Source organism: Rutilus rutilus (genome assembly GCF_951802725.1).
Source record: "Rutilus rutilus genome assembly, chromosome: 15".
NCBI classification, from domain to species: Eukaryota; Metazoa; Chordata; class Actinopteri; order Cypriniformes; family Leuciscidae; genus Rutilus; species Rutilus rutilus.
In genome coordinates, this window is record NC_140220.1 from 12,360,276 (window position 1) to 12,380,469 (window position 20,194).

Genomic DNA, 20,194 nt, shown 5'->3' on the forward strand with positions numbered 1-20,194 from the left:
CCCCGCCTCTTTTTTTATGTAGAAGCGGCCTCAGGAGGTAGAATTACCGCAGTTTTACGTGATCACCTGACCGGGGTTGAGTAGCCTGACGACGAACGGCCTATCAGATTTCATGGCAATTTGTTCAAGCGTGTGAGTAACTTTTTGAATGAGTGACAGTAAGTGACATCTATCACAAAGAGAGGCTTCCTCACGCCATGCTCATATGGGATATGATTCTCTCACCATTAAGTCAAAGTCATGCATAATTTAAAATGTTATCACTTCAACAAGCACTCAATTCTTCTCAGGAAGATGGTAGGGTTCAAGAGGAAAACTTGGGGAATATAATATTGTCCACTAGAGGGCGCTAACTTCATATAAATAAATGGAGTGGCCCGCGCTTTTTTTTAGCCAATGAGACTTTGGAGGGCGGGGCTTTGGAGGCTGAGCGAGCGTGTGATTGGTTGAAGGGAATCAGAACACTATCATAGTAGGCTACTCCTCCTAGTAAAATAAAAAAACATCTAAATCTAGGCTTTTTGAAAAAATAACATCTTTACACAAACCGAGAATTGTTAAAAAATATATTTTATTTTATTAGAAACCAGCATTGCAAATATAGTGATGTATATCCAATACTCAACATTCAGTTTGGAAGAAGAAAATAATCTGAGGACTATTTGGATTGTACAACAGTCAGAGAAATATTGTTGATTTATAATACTGCTATGAAATACCTGTAGTGAGAAGCAAGGTGAAACTTTCAGATATGAACATGGTTCAGGCTATGCCTAGACAGCTGATATAACCTGGTCCCAATTGCAAATTAAGCAAATCAGCTCTTACTGCAAAATGAATAATTTTGAAGTAGTATTTATAAAGGCCTTTTAAGTAATTCCTCTCTTCTGAAGGTTTAAATGGACTGAATGGTCAAGGTTTGATCTCAGTCCTAGACTCTAGTGCAAAGTCCTTTAAATCCCTTTGTATTAAAGAAAACATTAGGCATAGACCACCAAGACAGCTAAGGTCACACAAATACATGTCTGGCAAAGATGCAGATTCTGAGCTGTTAGATTCGGTCTATTTAGAGAACATCTGCAGTCCAGAGAGACAAAATAAAAATCCATTGACAAAAAGATAGTCAGGATGAAATCCTTTCTGCATCTAGCATAAACAACTTTGATAGTTTTCTTTGGAAGAGTTACCAGAGGATGGGTTAGAAGTTTCTTGATCTATAGCCTCTGGCATGGCTAAAAATGTCCCTCTCTGCACAGCCTGCTTTATTTGAATTCATCCTTTTATAGTTACTTTTCCAAATTTGGAGATTAAGTGTGAGATTAAGAAATGTGCCGCAAATATGAAAGAATAACGCAGTGGGGAAATGGGGAATAATAGAAAATATCATGTCATGTGTAATATTTATTGCATCCATCTCGAGAAAAGATCTTTTATCGTTTTAAAATGAATTCCTTCTTCTTGAAGTGTATTTTAGTGAAGCTACACTGGTTGGCTGGTAAATGTCAAGGAACTGTTAGTGGGCGAAAAGTTACTTAACTGTATATTTATATAGATCTCTATACAAGCTCTTAAAAAAAAGCACTTATACAAGCTTTAAATAAAGACCGTATATAGGCTAACTTTCTCGGCTTGGATTGGATTTCTCAGTTGCTGGCAGATTGAACATCGTCACATCGTCTACGTACAGATTAGTTTTTTTAAGGTGACAGAACCTTTTCAAACGTACAAACAACAAAATAGCTTGCTTCTGCAGGGTGTTTCCCACATAGTTGTGCTTATGTTCTGTCTTTTCTTTTCTCTAAATATTTACTATCCATGTATTTCTTTACTTGGGAAGTGCTGTAAATCCACTGTATTGTGCACATGTGAATACGCTATATTATGCACTGCAATATACTGCCTACCTTTTTTATACTGTTATGTGGATATACTGTAAATTGTCTTTACAGAGTTCACAAGATGCATGCGCTGTGTAATCACTGATAAAAGACATTTGTGAGGTTTGTTTCTTACAATTTATTGTAGGTATATATCCACCTCATCCAGCGCTCTTTTTGTTTTCTTTTTCAGTTTGAGAAACCACTGCAAACAATTCAGTGTGTGAGCAAACCATCCAAATGAATCAAACTGAATCGTGAACAAATTCTGAATTTTTGCTAAACTATTAAATCAGAAGAGTGCTTAATTCATGAATTTGGCATGACTAGTTCTGATTCTAAATGGCTGATAGAAATGACAGTATTGCTGAAATATTATCAGGAAAAATCATTCTCAGCGTGGTATAGGCAATATACATTCTCAGACAAGGATTTATCAGTAATGTTTACTGGGGAAAGAGATGTTTCAAGGGTCTTGCAACACCCCTGTTGACAACCACAAATTATCTTTATTTGCATATAATTTTTTTTCAAATAATCACCTTCAAATATGTACTATGATAGAAGTTTATAGTTCAGATCTAAACACTGATGCAAATCAGTAATTTGACACTTCAAATAAAGATTGCATTAGGTTATTGTATAATCATGTATGATATTCCACTTGAGTCCTATCCCAGTTTGACAGTCACTCATTCTCATCTCTTCCGGAACAAATGACGTGGATGGGCTAGTTTTTTAGAAGGAACTTTGCTGCTCCCAGCTGCATTTTAATAAAAACAAACATTGGCCACTCACAGTATATAAACATATGACTTGCCATTCAAGAATAAAATGTAAAAAAAAACAACCATATACAAATTTCAGTTCATTGTTCTGATAATAGATAAATATAATCATCCTGTGTGTCCTCATGGCCTTTTATAAATGAAACCTGCATAAAATTTGTATCATAAACCTTATTCAACGTTGAATATGTAAAAGTGTTCTTCAAAAAAAAAAAAATCACGATTTGTCCAGATACAAAGTTTTACATCTGATATGTCCTCACCGAGTCTCAGATGAGTCTTACAATCTGTCCTCTGTTTAATCGTAGAGCAACATCCCACTGAACATCGTCAGGGGCTCCACTGAGTGGGCAAGTTTACCTGTGACCAGGTCAATGCAGATAGTATCTCCCTCCTGCAGAGGAAGTATGATGTTGAAGATGACCAGGGAGCCAGGAGTGTGCCGTGCCTCGGCCATGGGTTTCTCAAGACCCTCAGGCTGATAGCCTGCCGAATCTCCACGGGCAATACCATAATTGGATTTAGACAAGACTGCCTCAATCTTCACATTCTTGTGACCTGTCAGGACTGCACTGAAGAAGTATCGCCCATTCACAGGAGCAGTGAACAAACCTGTCAAAATACATTTGGTAGAGCATTTATGATTATGACAGTCCTTAATTCACATACAATATGCTTGTCTTTAACATACATACCTGTCTTTGGATTGTAGGCCTTTCTTTCATTGACGAAGACCTTGTTGAAGACTATAGTGCCTGCATTGTCTTGTGGTCGTGTGAGTGCTGCTGAGAATGACAGTCTTGGAACGTTGGCATCCTCTCCGGGAGGTCCTGGTAAGGACAAGAACAGACAAAACATTTTTTAAATTATATTTATTAATCATTTTACTGTAATAGTAGAAGAAAAAGTCATGGCAGTAGTAATAGTAAGAATACTGACCTTGTTCACCTCTGAGGCCTAAATAGGAGACAATTAAGAAAAATATATAGGAAAATATTATTAATTTTGCCAGTTCGGTTAAAATTGTAAAAAAAAAAAAAAAATCATTAATTTATTTATCCATTCATTCATTTACCTGGAGGTCCTATTGGCCCCACTTTCCCTTGTGGTCCCTCTCTGCCTGGATGTCCAAGTGGCCCAGGAGGCCCTTTGGATCCTTTCTCTCCTTGAGGACCAGGTAGTCCAGGAGGTCCTGAGGATTGGCCCAAAAGTCATTTTAAAAATTGCAAAAAATGCTGGCTGATATTTTAGATGGAGTATAGCATGTCACACAACAGGACAGTGTTTTATTTTGACTACACGAATGTATTTTTCCTCCCAAATGTCATGTTATGGCTGGTTATAGTAATGAGCGCACTACTGAGATAATAAATTATGTTTGAGATAATAAACCATCTTTCATAAATCTAAATAAGGAACACTTTTAGGACTATCTTCAGGAAATGTAACACAACCACTATATAACATCGACAAGGAACCATGCACTGAAGAAACTAAGGTCTTAAATACAAGGGAGAGCTAATGAACTGAACAAAAAGTGCATGATTAATTAGAAAATATGGAAACTAATAAGCGGAGGGGAACACAGGCAAACCAGTACAGGGAAAACAGAACACAATGACAATAAAACAGAACATAACCATTACGCCAAAATGCTAGACTTGACATTATATTGTCATCAACATGACTCAAATAACACCTAATTTTATCCACATTGTATGTTCTTTTTCACAAGCAGAGATTTTTGATTTAGATATTCTTATGACAAAATCTATAATTGGTTTTTGTCTTGATATGCACTATCGATCAACAGTTTGGAATCATTTGGTTTTTTTTAAGACTCTTATGCTCACCAAGGCTGCATTTATTTGATCAATACAATACAGTAAATCCATAAATGTTGTGAATATTAATAAGGAACATTTATTATTATTATCAATGTTGAAAACAGCTGTGCTTCTAATTTCTTTGTGGAAACCATGATCCATTTCTTTCAGGATTCTTTGATGAATAGAAAGTTCAAAAGAACAGCATTTATTTGAAATATAAATCTTTTGTAACATTATAAATGTTACAAAATTAATGTGTCCCTGCTGAATAAAAGTACTAATTTCTTTTAAAAATATATTTTTTACCCCAATGTTTGAATGGTAGTGTATCACATTTTCCACAAATATATTAAGCAGCACAACTGTTTTCCACATTGATAATAATGAGAAATGTTTCTTGAGCACTAAATCAGCATATTAGAATAATTTCTGAAGGATCATGTGACACTGAAGTCTGGAGTAATAAGGCTGAAAATTCAACTTTGCCATCACAGGAATAAATACAATTTTAAAATACATTCAAATAGAAAACTGTTAATAAATGTAAAAAAAATCGTACTTATTCCAAACTAGATAAGATAAATAGATAAGAACCTACCAGTAAAGTCCTGTTCAGTGAAGATCTGGAACTCCTTGAGAACGTGCAGTATGGAAGAGTTGAGGTTGTTCATCCTGCCACGAATGTTCTCTAAGTGAACATCGTGAATGCTGTCAATGGCCTCACCGTGTGAGATAACTGTGGAGTTTAGGTCATTAACACACGTCCAAAGCCCAGAGACATGTTTGCTCAGGCCATCTTTGATAGTCTGAAGGTTCACTGACAAGGAATCCAGTCTACTGCAGACATCCTCCAACTTCGAGAGTCTCTTATCCAGCCCTTCTCGAGAAAGTTTGCATTCTCCCATTTCAATCATCAAATTGCTGTTAAAGCTACTGATGCCATCAAAACGTCCTTTACTGTCTTCTTTGTGCTTGTTAAAATCATCCTCAATCTGATCTAACTCTGAGTCAATTCTGTCCTTAGACCTGTTCAGATCAGAAATGGAGTTGCCGTGGTTCTGTATGGTGTTCCTGAAGCCTTTCAGAGTGTCATTGATGGAGCTGAACGTTTGGATTACTCCTGTGAGCTCACCCTGAATGGACTTGAGGTCTTTGCCAAGCTTGCGAGTTATGGTGTTTTGATTATCTATGTTCCTCTTATGGTCAGTCATACTGTTCATGCATTGGCCTGTGCATTTATCTACCTCTTCTTTCAATTTGCCCACTTCCTCCTGGAGGTTTGAGCATACCTGCGAGCAAACATACTCATCTGAATCTACCTTTCTGCGTAAATCTGTAAGTTCTCCCTGGAACGTATTAAAAGAATAGCTGGTTATGTTTCTTATTTTTTTTAGCTCGCTCTCTATCGTACTACATATGTCGCAATCACGTCCCATATTCTCCACATCGGTGATGATTTGGTTAAAGTGTTCTCCATTGTGTCCTGTCAGATCCTTAATTTTTTGAACGTCATGGCTTAGATCTTCAATACGGTCAAATAAGGAGTCACCAGACACACTTAATTCCTTTAGCTTGGTGTCAAACTTCTTAATGTCCTCCTCATTGCCAAAAACCTTCCATTCCAGGCTTTTCACAGTATCTGCTGTCTCACTCCCTTTTGGACCGCACGTCTCTGTGCACAAATTAATCGCTGATTTAAGTCCGCTGTCGAGATCGTTTGTTTTGTTCCCTAACCGTTCCAGGTTATTTTTGTGATCGTTAATGAAGCGTTTCAAGTCTTGGATGCCTGTTTCCATGGTAGATATTCTATAACCATGATCATCATTTCGATTGAGGACAGAGTTTTTTATCTGGCCGATCTCTCTCTGGACAAACTCCTTCATACTTGTTTCAGTATGGGAGCATTTTTGCTCAGTTTTTCTCACAGTCCCGTTCAGTCTTCTCTCCAGGTCTCTAAGACGACTGTTCAGTTTTTCATCAAGTGCTTTTCCCCGCCCACCATTCCCATTGCCTGATCCTCTCAACTCTTTTTCAAGACGTCCTCTAAGGATATCATACGTCTCTGCAGTCGAACTGACCTTCCTCTCAATGGCACTAAGTCTCCTGTCAAGATCGCTCAGGGAATCACAGCAACTCTGAGAGCGTGACAGTTCCCTCTCAAGCATCTCTACAGTTTGACGGTGGTGCTGCTCCATCACACTGATGTGCTTCTCCAGCGCTCGGATCCTCTCTCTGTCTTCCTGCTGTTGCCTTTGCATGCTCTCCACTCCAGTTTGGCAAGACGAGCAAGACAGTGTCACTCGCCGTTCCAGCTCCCTGAGAATCTCCTCTTTAAATGTCCCATACCGAATGTCCAATTCGTTCCCAATTCCATTGCTGCCCACAAGGTGGTTGTTGATGCTGGTGAGGGTCTTGTCATGGACCTGTGTCATGTTGTCTAGCATGTCCAGTTTGGTCTGGATGCTGTGAATGGTCTGGGCAGCGTCGGCTAGATTGTTGCCGCCACTGATGCCTTCCCTTCGAGATTCCTCGTGCATTTTCTTATTCATGTTGTGTACGGTTGAGTGGAGGTTGTGAAGGTCTTTATTCAAGCTTTGAATTTGTTCCTCAAGTTGTCTAATCTTGTTGTTGTCACTTCTCCCTATGAATAACATTGATTAACATTGAAGTTATTTAACATTTACTAATTCAGTAAGCACATTACCTTCCTGTTTTAACCCTAGAATGCATGACCCATGACCCATTATACCTACAGTATGTTTTTTGATTAAGACATAAAATAAAAACAAAATGCTGCAGCAATTAAAATATTCTCAAAATCACAACCTAGCAGATCAATTTGACTCCCTTTATGCATTCTAGGGGGAAGTGTAACACCATACCTTCTTCACCAGTATGTCTGCCACTGCTGTCCTGTGTGGCAGAGGAGCCTTCACTACAATCATCACCTGAGTAACCATGACAGCACTTCCATTCCATCTCTGTGACCATTTTATAGGCAACCTTGTACCGTGGTCTTCTAAAAGTCCGATACCTGTGGTGTGAGACATTTTGTCATATTCGGTTCTAACAAGAGCTGAAACTATGAATATGAACTATATGTATACTAGTCCAACTTGACTTTTTTGTTGAAAATTTGACGATTTAATATGGGTGTACTTTTCTGACATTTATGAAAATGGAGACTTAAAGCTTACAAGTTTAATTTAATCCTCTTTCACGACTTTAACTGGAGCGTCTCTAATGGCACTGCTCAAGTGAAAATATTTCTGTTACGTTCATATCCTAGGCTATGTATCGCTTTTCAGAAGGCCACAACTCTGCAAGGAATCAGTACAATAAAGGCCTGTTCTTCATTTTCTTAGAGCTGTTGTTTCTGGGCATGTTTTTGTTATTTTATTCAGTCAAAGCTTTCAGTACATCATTAAAATCTTTGAAAGTGTTTGCTTTGCTCTGGCAAGCCTCTTGTATGTCTTACTTAACTTTCAAGTGCACTTGTTGCTATTATTAGAACATTGTTTATACTCCATTCATACTTGTGATGTGGCTTCTGTATAGGGGACTAGTATTATGGCTGTCTTTGAAGATCTTGGATAAAACTGAGGTTTACTGAGACCTAAGAAAAAGGTCACCTTCATCTTGGACTTATGGCTGAAATTTGTTCTCTAAAAAAATGATTAAAATAACAACATTACAAGTAACTTGTACATTAGCAGTTTCATCAGAGACAGATTTCTGTCTCAATTTCTGTCCAATCTCATTCCACAAATAGTTTGGTGGACATGCATCCCGCTGAGAGAGGGACATGGGCCAAAACTTTCCAGTTTGACACTGTCATAATAGCGAGTGGTAACCAAGATTAAATGAAATGCAATTTGGCAGTGTTTATGCTCATGAATACTTACAAAACCACATGGGAACATTGGCCCCAAGCACAGCGCTGGTATTCAGGTTTCACATAGGTCTCCACTCCATCTTCCATTACACAGCTTACAGACCTTGTCACTACGTAGGCACACCAGTTTCTGTTTGTGTACAAAGCATGGGCAAATTATTCTTCTTAAGGCTTCATTTCAAATGGTTGAGGACTGCCATCTTCATTGTAGACATAACTAAATTAAAAAGTTATCTGTAATAAAAGTACAAATAATAGGCCTTCAAAACCAACACTTTCCTCCAATGACACCAATAAAGCATCACATCAGTGCAACCAGTTAGCAAGGTTATGACAGCATTAGGGTTGGCAACAAGAGCTGGTCCTTATTCAAATAAGTTTGATTGACAAGCGATCTGACCAATCATAACACCGACAAACAAACCAGATCTGTTGTGACACATTAAAGAGCCAGAAAACAGTATTTATTGTTTGAACTTCTTAAAAAATGCTGAGACTTTGTTTCACACCAAAAGTAACCTGTCTTGTCTGTTGGTCAGTGTCCTCTTTACTCCTCTTTATGTGAGAACGTGATGTTTGGCGTGAGAGCACCATGGCTTGTCGGACGTAGCAACAGTAACTATGGGGGACGGGTCTTTGCGTAGGGTCAGTTGACATTCTGTTCAATTAAGAGCATGTGCAATCCTCTACTGATGTGAAAATGGCAGACTATCTGACAGAGTTCCCTGCACTACTGAACAACACCGCTACTAAATGTACTGGGTGAAACAGACAAGCATGGCTGATTCACAAACAAATGACTCCAGTTCTTTTTAGTGAGACAAAACTTTCAGCGCAAGTATATTCAGAATACTAAACAAATGTCTCTTATAAACCACTTATTTTTGGTGAATCAAAACTTACAGCTGACCAGTGTAGTCTGATTCCCGAATGAGAGACTCTAATGATGAATCAAACATACACAACTATGGCTTTTATTATTACTATGTGCAAGGCTGCGTTGTGTAATTATATAAATAGTCTGACGTGCTACATCACGTTTCATAATTTGTTACCCTTGATCACAAAACCAGTCACAAGTAGCAAGGGTATATTTGTGGCAATAGCCAACAATACATTTTATGGGTCAAAATTATCGATATTTCTTTTATGCCAACAATCATTAGGCTATTAAGGAAAGAGATATTTTGTAAATTTCCTACCGTAAATATATAAAACATTTATTTATTGAAAGGAATTAAGACAGCAATATTTGGTAAATCTCGATTATTATTTTTAAATACAATTTTTTTTTACTTAACAGTAGGCTACAATAGTAATACATTTCTTTTTTCCCCCATTTTTAATAAATTTCATTTAAATAATTCCCCTAATTTAAATTGTCACTTTTTTTTAACAACAATAGAAATAATAATAATAATTTTTATTATTATTGTTGTTGTTGTTGTTGTTGTTCTAGTAGTTATTGAATGGGTAAAAAAAAAAGGTTTGTATATGTTTGCACTTTTTGTTTGTTTAATAATGTCACCTCTAAAAAAACTGTGAAAAGTATATAAAAAGTCTCTGTAAACAAACCTTTTGCAAGGATTGTTTTACATTTATTTATTATAGAAATGATCTCATCATTTGGCATTGCATTTCTTTTTTACAAATATTTATTCCTTAAAAGAACTAAAAAACAAAAATTGTTAATGGAACCGATAAGGAACTGAAATCGTTAAAGCAACACTAAGGAACATTTTTTACCTTAAAATAATGTTTCCAAAATCGTATCAGTGGTTCATCAAGTCGTAACACGGTGAAAGGCACTTCTGGATTCGCTTTGCAGCCCTATATCTGCTATAACCACACCATGCAAGTTTGCCAAACCGGGTCGCGTTTCTGTAGTTCGAATGAGACTACAAACTACAAATTTGACTTGCTTTACGTCAAGCGTTACAATAGTCATTATTTAGTTTTTCTTCGTTTCTGATGTCGCAATACATCATACTTTCATGAAATCATGTAACATACTCTACCTTGTCTGTGGACATCATTCATTCCAAAGCCGGTGCTAGATAAACAGCGAGCGTGCGTGCGACAGTAGGCTGCGGTAGGCTAAATTATTTACGACAGCGGTAATGGACAATTCCGCTTCCAACCTGTAGGGCGACCGAAGAGGAAAAGTTCCTTAGTGTTGCTTTAAGAGGAATCATAATTGGAAACTTAATGATTCTTCATGATTCCAATCCAGCTTATCAAAAAATATAAGAGTTTATTTGGTTTTCAGACATTTTTTGTCACTTGGGTTTATTTGATGTGTATATCTTAAACATCCACCCATCCTGTGAGAGAATGAGGGGAGAGATATCGCCATTCTGCTCAAATATATACATCTGCTCTGGGCACATATACAGTATTTATTTGGAATAAATACTTCATATAATACTGGAATGGATAATACTATATATATAAAAAAAAAAAAAAAATCAATATGGTAAACAAAAGATTCTAATTTTTGTTCATGTGGAATTATCTTCATATTCAATGAGAGTTTAATGTAGTTTCCCCAACACCTTGGAGAGCTGTATGATTTTCTGATTAAAGTGATAAATGATGCTGTTTTCTGAGGGAGCTTGTTTAGATGGAATCGAAACCAGGCTGGAATCCAATGTGACTGGTTCATTAAAATAACTCATTGAGCCTGGTAAGTCATTCGTTATCATGAGCAGTGCTGAGACTGGAATGTCTCGATGCATCAACTACAAGTGCTTTGCTCTCACACATACAAATAAATGGGGCCCAGACACTCAGAGTACACAAGTTCAACACGGACATCTTCACCACAGACAACCATGCTTTTCAAATTCTACACTCACTCAATCTCAGACAAGGTGCATTTATTTGTGTTTCTGTGGACCTAAATATTGACTAAGTCTTTTCATCATGCATTATATATACAAAATGTTGTGTTTGTTTGTAAAATAGTGTGAAATATTTATATGCGTATCCTACTGTGTATGTAAATTTGGATTGGGTGTGTGATGAAAGAGCTTGTATAGACATTCTGAATATAACCCAACATTAATAGCAAATTTATGGATGGATTCATGGACGTGTGCACATGCATTAATTAGGACACGCATACAAATTGTGGTATTTGGGGTAGACAACTAAAGAGTGATGGCAGTAGAACACTGAGCCATTGTTTCTGTTGGAGTCTGGGGGTGGTTTAAGAAAAAAGAAAGACAAAGGCCTGGGTCCATGTATACCAATGAGAAAAAAAAGGAAATAGTGGTTCTCAGCTTTATCAAATTTGAGAGAGGAAAAGTAAACAAAAACTTTGGAGTCACAATGGCTTCTTTGTCTCATATGTACACAAATCCATTTTGAATGTGTTCAAGATCAGTCTTAAGAATGAGTTCCAGTGTGCAGCATTCTTGTATTCTTGCTCCCGGTTTAATTACCACACAATGGTTGCTCAGGATTGGAAGCAGTATACTTTTTTTGGTGTTGGAAAGAACTCTGTCTGTAAACACTTCCAGTCATTTAATTATTTTTAAGACACTGCACCTGCCAGCATACATTTTTATACAAGAATAAAATTCACTGCTTAGCCATATAAACAAGAAGACCCAGACGCAAGTGTCAGGCCTGTGCCACTCAGACTCAAGAACATCCAGCTGAAGGCGAATGAATATAAACACCTTCCCTCAAAGGATAAAAATCCACAGGACCCAATTTGGCAAGGAATGAAGTATCACTTCAACATCTCAAGCAGAAACAGAACTTGGACGGAAATAATCGCGAGAATACACAGTAACAGGGCAATGTATTGCAACGCTCAAAAGAGAATCCGTGGGTAGGCCTGCAGGGTTATTGAGTTATCCATACAAACAAAGCTCAAATATATTTAAAGGCAGATTAGTTTTTCTGCATGCAATCTAAAGGTCACCTTTTGAAAATCTGTTTTCACGGTTTTCCCCCACTAGACTTATTTTCAGACTTTTTCCTCATTGAATGATACCAATACATCATTAATGTGCAGAACCACAGAATACCTTTTTACATTGTCCAAAATATCTCTGTACAAAGATTAGCATTTGGCTTGGTCGTGTGTCCCTACATTGCTCCCATATCATATTTACTTGTTATATCCAGTTTCAATAACGTTTGCAATTATGGGTAAGAAAGTGTGTTTCCCATTTGAAATCTAAATGGTTTACATAAAGTTGAGCTCAGCAAACTGTTTTGTGAGATGCTTACACTGTGCACACATTTGCTGAGGCTACTTACATATATGTATACAGACTTTACATCAAAGCTGAAACTAACAAAGTTTCTGCGATGTGATAAGTTTTGTCATAGCAGGAACTACTTAGGTTTAAGTTTCCGGCCAATGCATTGCAGTGCAAGAAGCATTTGACATATGTATATGGCTCTTTCAGTCTTTCATGCATCTGTTACAGAGAAATAGCAAATAGCATAACAAAGTTTGTCTGCAAAAAATATTCATTTTACTGGCAACTGACACATTTGTTCTACTGGATTGAAAGCATCTGTGCATACCAGCTATTTATGGGGCATAATGTGGACTGACTCAGTACAACTCGATCAAAAGTCGAGGGGCAAATGATATCATCCGAGATATTGGACAGACAGTAAACATGACACACTGTGAAGGAGGGTTTCAGCTACCACAAGTCGTGTAATATTTCACACATCTGTAAAAACAAAACAGAGTTCAAACAGCCTTAAGCAGTGGTGCCAGGGGCCAACACATTCTTTCCCGTAGAACCTCTGTACACCACTGGGTTGTGCTAATGCCAGGATAAGTGCACTTAAGGTCTTCACCGTTTGGCCTCCATCCCATTGCACATGTATTAACGTCTGCTTAGTAATGCCAAAAAAGGGAAGACCTGTCCAACAGTAGCTCATGCTCGCAGGGCTAGAGTCTGTGATTTCATACTGGTCTTAGTGACCAGAAACTAGAAAACTCATAACAGCATGAACTTTATTTGCAATATTAGCATATCAGTGTAAGACAGGTACGTGTGACACACCACGTGATCTTGAAAAACCAGCTTGAATGTTAGTAAGCAATGGTACACGACTTAATGAAGTGCTTTGACAGTTGTGATGATCAGGGAGTAATTTCAGATAGCATATAGATTATTTTATTAATATAAACATGTAGTAGACCATATCTCTAATATCAGTTCATTTAGATGTTAGGCCCACCAGAAGGACATTTTTACATGTACATTTTTTTTATTTTTCAGTGTACAAATGTATTCCTTTTTATTATTAATATGATTACATATTCAAATTATCAACTCAGACCTGTTGTTGTTAAAATGAAAACTCGTTTGTCTCTTACCTATGTCTACTGGTCACCTTAGATCCACTCTGTGCAGCAGATACAGACTGACTCTCATCCACATGTTGAGTGTATCGTGATGCGTAGGTTCCCGCTCCCAAAATATCTCCGGGCAAAATCAGAGTCAACATAGCGAATAAGTAAACAAAATATAGTGCCATGACTTAGAAGTAAAAACAGAATTTAAAAACGCGATCGTTAAAAAAAAAAAGTAGGCTACATCCAAAAACTTAAACGTAGAAAATCCGACTTGTACACAACGAGCGCAGTCCAACAGCCCCGCTAACTCAAACTCTCCATGAGTCGATGTTCAGCACTGATATTTCATAAAGTTCTGTGTAGCTAAATGTTTATGCCCCGCTGTCATCATTTCGCGCAGTGTCCATTAATCGCAAAAGATGCTCCCGTCAGTTTCCCCATGACACACGGTCCGCAGTCAAACCCTGATGAGAAGTGTCCGGTTTTTTCTCTCTTTCTCGTCTGCCCAGTCATAATGTGAAAACTGCCCTGAACAGATCCAAAACTCTCTCTCTCTCTCTCTCTCTCTCTCTCTCTCTCTCTCTCTCTCTCTCTCTCTCTCTCTCTCTCTCTCTCTCTCAGGAAGGAACCACGCTCTGCTTTTAAATTTTGGGTCCCTCCTGATGGATTTCTTTTCAAATGTGAGCATAAACTCTAATTATAACAGACATATAACTGTTATCTATTTAACCCATTGTCTTTTCATTACTCTTGACTGGTGGGAATTTGACCCACTTTTAAAAAGAAAATCAGTTATGACTGCTCACATTTGTTTGTAAATTCCTAATATAGACCAGGGGTTTTCATACTTTTTGCCTAATAAGATCTCCAAATATGATGATACCTAAAGGTAGCTATAGCCTATACTTTCATGTAGCCCTATACTCATTAATAATGTGTGTGGCTTCAATGGTTTTTTATACTGTCGCTGTTTGAAATATTTGCTAGTTGACATTGCATTTTCTTCAACCTGCTATTATGGTTAGATGCATAAACCTGAAGATAAACATTTTCAATTAAATTCAGATTCATATTTGTAAAGCCCTGTGTTAAAAAATTATATATATATATATAAAAATACTGTGCTAAAAATAGTTTTATAATTATTTAAAAGTGCAGTATGTAACATTGACTGAAAGCTAGTGGTTGAAATGGGTACTGCAGTTCAAATAAAAAAAAAAATAATTGTTTCTTATTTTATTATTTTATTATTTCCCGCCAACTGTCAAGTATAGCGGGCGGGATCACACAGACTAAAACAAAAACAGGCATTCCGACACGGAACGCACAATTTAAAGGCACACTATGTAGAAATTGTGTTTTTGTGAAACAGCGACCCCTAGAGTCGCTGTGGAATACTTGCACTGTCGTAAATACCCACCCCCACCCTGTACACCGGTACCTGTTCGGTAGGATAGAAGCGTCGGGCATGGAACAGGCACAGATAGACTCCGAAGATACTGACCAGGTAATGTTTCACGATTTCATACAAATATTAGGCTACTTGCATACTGCATAGTCTACTGAACTACTAATGATGGTAATAGGATAATAATAAGTTTATGTCAAGTGTTAGACTACTGTATAATAATAAAGTAGCCTACCGCGTTTGCTGGCTTATAACGTTTTTACATGACTGCAGCTAAATCACAAGTAAATAGCCTATAGTCTAGGCCTACTGTATAATTTAATTTGTGTTTTTTGATTGTAATGTAAACATTACAAAATGCCAGATGACAATAAAGTTAAATGTACGTCGCATTATTTCATTATTTCCGGTTCCTCACGCGGTCAGATTCTCTTTTCCTTTTCCTACACTCTTCCGACCGCGCTTTCTTTGTTTTTTCCATCGTCGAGTCTTCCAAGAATCACATCTGAAATGCGCGCAAGTGTCTTCGTGCTTCATATGTTGTTGATGTGTGTGACGTCGTTGCCGTAAAGCAAGTCGTGATTCTCGCAAGATTTGTCGGGGGCGCTCCTCTCAAACTTGCATTGCTGGTTTTTCCAGCAGCGTACCATCCCCCCCCCGGTGTTTGCCGGTAACCGGTAATGTTTGCCGGTAACCATGGCCGTATGGATTAGTGATGTGTCGTTCATGAACGATTCGTTCATTTTGAACGAATCTTTAATATGACTCAGGAGAGTGATTCGTTCATTTTGTGTTGACCGCGCATGCGCATTACGCAACATATGGGTTCTGAATCTGTACTGGAAACAATTAAATGATTAGCTCATCTCTCGAGTCTTCGGGTTCGGATCCGAGTCTTTCGTTCTTCCTGTCAGTCCCATAGAGACTATGCTGTCAGTAGCGGAAACAGAAATTAGTTCATCTTTCGAGTCTCGAGTTCGGGTTCGGGTCCGAGTCTTTCGTTCTTCCTCTCAGTCCCATAGAGGCTATGCTGTCAGTAAAGGAAAGAGAAATGATTAGTTCATCTCTCGAGTCTTTGGGTTTGAGTCCTTCGTTCTTTTGTCACGTGACTTGTCACCGTATTGAATACTAATTCACAACCTTTTTACAAACAAGCGCGTAGTTATTTTTTTATTTTATTTTTACTTTTACACTTATATGATGCGTTTCTGTTCTCAAATGTATATAGGCTATATTTGTGAATTTCTGTCATGAAGATTATTTTCTATAATATATAAAGATGGAACTAATCATTTCTGTTTCTGCATAGTGCTATGGGTTTGTGGCTTGAAGAACGAACGACTTGAACCCTAAGACTCGAGAGATGAACGAATCATTTCTCTTTCCGGTACTGACAGCATAGCCTCTATGGGACTGACAGGAAGAACGAAAGACTCGGACCCGAACCCGAACTCAAGACTCGAAAGATGAAAATCGTTTCTGTTTCCGGCCCTGCTGTATCACACACGGCATGGCCCAGCAGACAGATCAGAGTCAGACACTGACGAGTCGACAACTAACGTCTCGAGACACGAGAGGAGGAGAACAAACGTGATAAATATTAAGTTGCAAAGGAAAGAACGTCTCAGATCAGGAGGTGAGGTGAACTAACAGAGTCACACTGCAATAGCCTGAACTTAAGACCCAACAACTAATCAATTAATAAAACATTTTGGTTTCTTATACTTTGGCTGCATTACCCTATAGTTTATTTTTTATTCTTTTTACAAATGTAATCAACATTTTCGTAAGTTCTAGATGTGTTGGGATGTTTAACATGCCATTTTATTTATATTATGCTGAAATGAACGAAATGACTGGAAAAAAGATTCATTCATTTTGCTGAATGAGACTCAAAGATCCGAGTCAGTAAAATGATCCGAACTTCCCACTACTAGTATGGATCGTCAGGATGAACAGATCGGAGCTTCGGGTCGGGCGATACAGGCTCTGGTAACACAGGTGTCCAAGCTCACCTCTCAAATACAACGCCTGAGAGGTCCCACTGCGCCAGCCCCGCCCCCACCTGTTCCCCCGGAGATTCCCAGCTTCAACCGACCAGAGCAGCGCATCCCCACCCCCGAGAGGTATTCGGGAGAACCGAATCTGTGGAGAGCTTTTTTAACCAAATGCTCGATTTTCTTCTCTCTTCAGCCTGTGATGTTTTCTTCCGAGGAGAGTAAGGTGGCACTTGTGATGACACTGCTATCTGGACGCGCGGCTCTGTGGGGAACAGCGGTGTGGCAGAATCAACACGCATGCTGCTCCTCATTCCAAGCACTCGAGCAAGAGATGAGGCGCGTGTTCGACCGCGCGGTCGCCGGACGCGAGGCGGCCCGCCAACTTGCCGATCTCCGACAGAACAACAACTCTGTTTCCGACTATTCCATCCAGTTCCGGACGTTGGCCGCCGAGTGCAAATGGAACGAGGAGGCGCAGTGGGACATGTTCCTGCATGGGTTGGCTGACTGTGTTCAAAAGGAAATTTACACGTTGGAATTACCCAAGACTCTTGATGAACTGGTTGAACTTGCACTACGAGTCGATGCACGCTTACAACAGAGAGAGAATCGACCGTTCCAGACTCCAGTGGTGGATTTCGCTGAGTTTCCCAGTTTCCGAAGAGTGAACACGGTCAGCCCCTCGAACGATCCTGAACCCATGCAGGTAGGTCGAGCTCGGCTCTCCCGGGAGGAGAGAGAACACCGCCGCTCGAGGGGTCTGTGTCTATGCTGTGGGGAGGCCGGCCACTTCGTTTCCGGCGGTAGGACGGAGGCTACTGTCGGGCGGGCTTTCCATGACCAGACCCTCGAACGCCACCCTCCTCCCGGTGAGACTCCAGTGGGCAGGCCGCTCCTTCAACGGCCAGGCGCTGGTGGATTCGGGAGCAGAGGGTAATCTGATGGACTTTTCATTGGCTCACAAACTTCACATCCCCATCACACCTCTGGAGCACAGTATCACCATCCACGCACTTAATGGACAGGAACTTCCGGGCATCACTCACACCACTGGACCCATCACACTAATCACTTCGAGTAACCTCACTGAGAGGATCTCACTCTACCTCACTCAGTCACCTCACGCTCCTATTGTCCTGGGTCATCCGTGGTTGGCTAAACACAGACCCAGGATAGAGTGGGGTCAGAACTCTGTGTCCAGTTGGAGTGATCAATGTTATGCCTCATGTCTTTCGTCTGCTGTCCTGTCTGTTTCTCGTTCTGTGTTGCAGGAGGAGCCAGTGAATCTGTCTAACGTGCCACCGGAGTATCTCGACCTGAAGGAAGTGTTCAGTAAGTCCCGGGCTGCTTCTCTTCCTCCGCATCGTCCCTATGACTGTGCTATAGATTTACTGCCAGGTACGTCTCTGCCCAAGGGCAAGTTATATTCGCTTTCTGCTCCAGAAAGGGAGGCTATGGAGAAATATATTTCTGATTCTCTAGCAACTGAGTTCATCCGCCCTTCCTCTTCTCCAGTGGGGGCGGGATTCTTTTTTGTGGGGAAGAAGGATGGTTCTCTGCGACCTTGTATTGATTACCGGGGGTTGAACAGCATCACGGTAAAGAATACTTATCCTTTGCCGTTGATGTCTTCAGCCTTCGAGAGGTTGCAGGGAGCATCAATCTTCACAAAATTGGATTTACGTAATGCATATCATTTGGTTCGCATCAGGAAGGGGGATAAATGGAAGACTGCGTTCAACACCCCCAGGGGGCACTTTGAATATTTGGTTATGCCGTTCGGGCTTTCCAACTCCCCAGCGGTCTTCCAGGCACTCGTCAATGATGTGTTGAGAGACATGGTAGATCAGTTCATATATGTTTACCTGGATGACATATTGATTTTTTTCTTCGTCTCTCCAGGTTCAACACGTCAGACGAGTGCTTCAGAGGTTGCTAGAGAATGGGCTTTTTGTCAAGGCGGAGAAATGCGCTTTTCATGCACAGTCTGTTCCTTTCCTAGGGTACATCATTTCGTCTGAGGGAATACGAATGGATCCTGAGAAGGTTAAGGCTGTGGTGGAGTGGCCAAGCCCAGATTCCCGTAAGGCCCTACAGAGGTTTCTGGGTTCGCCAACTTCTACCCTCGTTTTATTCGCAACTTTAGCCAACTAGCTGCACCTCTGACTGCGTTGACCTCCCCCAGAACGGCGTTCAGGTGGTCAGACACAGCTGAGGCTGTGTTTGCTAAACTGAAAGGCCGCTTCGTTTCAGCCCCCATCCTTATAGCACCTGATCCATCACGTCAGTTCGTGGTGGAGGTCGATGCGTCAGAGGTGGAGGTAGGAGCAGTGCTATCCCAGCATTCTCCCACAGATGACAAGATGCATCCCTGCGCGTTTTTGTCCCGTCGTTTATCGCCTGCCGAACGTAACTACGACATTGGTAACAGAGAGTTGTTGGCAGTCAAGTTAGCGTTGGAAGAATGGCGTCATTGGTTAGAGGGATCAGGGGTACCTTTTATCGTCTGGACCGATCACAAGAACCTGGAATATATCAGAACTGCTAAAAGATTGAACTCCAGGCAGGCTCGGTGGGCACTTTTTTTCGGTCGTTTCTTTTTTTCTCTCTCGTACCGCCTGGGTTCCAAAAACATCAAACCCGACTCTTTATCGCGTATTTTTGACCGTTCCGAATGCCCGTCTACTCCCGAGTGCATTTTACCCGAGACCCTATTTGTCTCCACACTCACATGGGAGGTCGAGTCGAAGGTCAAGTCGGCCTTAGAAGGGGTAACGCCTCTGCCCGGGTGCCCACCGAATCGTTTGTTTGTGCCGGAGGGATTATGGTCCGACATTATTCAGTGGGGGCATTGTTCCAACGTAGCTTGTCATCCAGGAGTTAATCGCACTAGTTTCTTAGTCAAGCAACGATTCTGGTGGCCACTTATGGCTCGTGACATTCACAGTTTTGTTTTGGCTTGCTCGGTTTGTGCCACTGGTAAGACTTCCAATCGACCCCCAGATGGGTTACTTCAACCGCTGCCTGTCCCTTCGAGACCCTGGTCCCACATAGCGCTA

The 20,194-nt window shown here is 39.9% G+C and overlaps 1 protein-coding gene across 1 annotated transcript; it reads right to left on the minus strand.

Annotated features, from left to right (window-relative positions):
• Positions 1-1,997: 1,997 nt before the first annotated feature.
• emilin1a (elastin microfibril interfacer 1a) lies at positions 1,998-14,298 on the minus strand. Its single transcript, XM_084432465.1, has 8 exons — positions 13,749-14,298; positions 8,400-8,519; positions 7,377-7,528; positions 5,093-7,135; positions 3,741-3,857; positions 3,605-3,622; positions 3,361-3,495; positions 1,998-3,277 (listed from the first exon to the last, which is right to left on the minus strand). Exons 1-8 carry the CDS (start codon positions 13,907-13,909, stop codon positions 2,964-2,966), a joined length of 3,060 nt encoding a protein of 1,019 aa, XP_084288591.1. The 5' UTR covers positions 13,910-14,298; the 3' UTR covers positions 1,998-2,963.
• Positions 14,299-20,194: the final 5,896 nt, after the last annotated feature.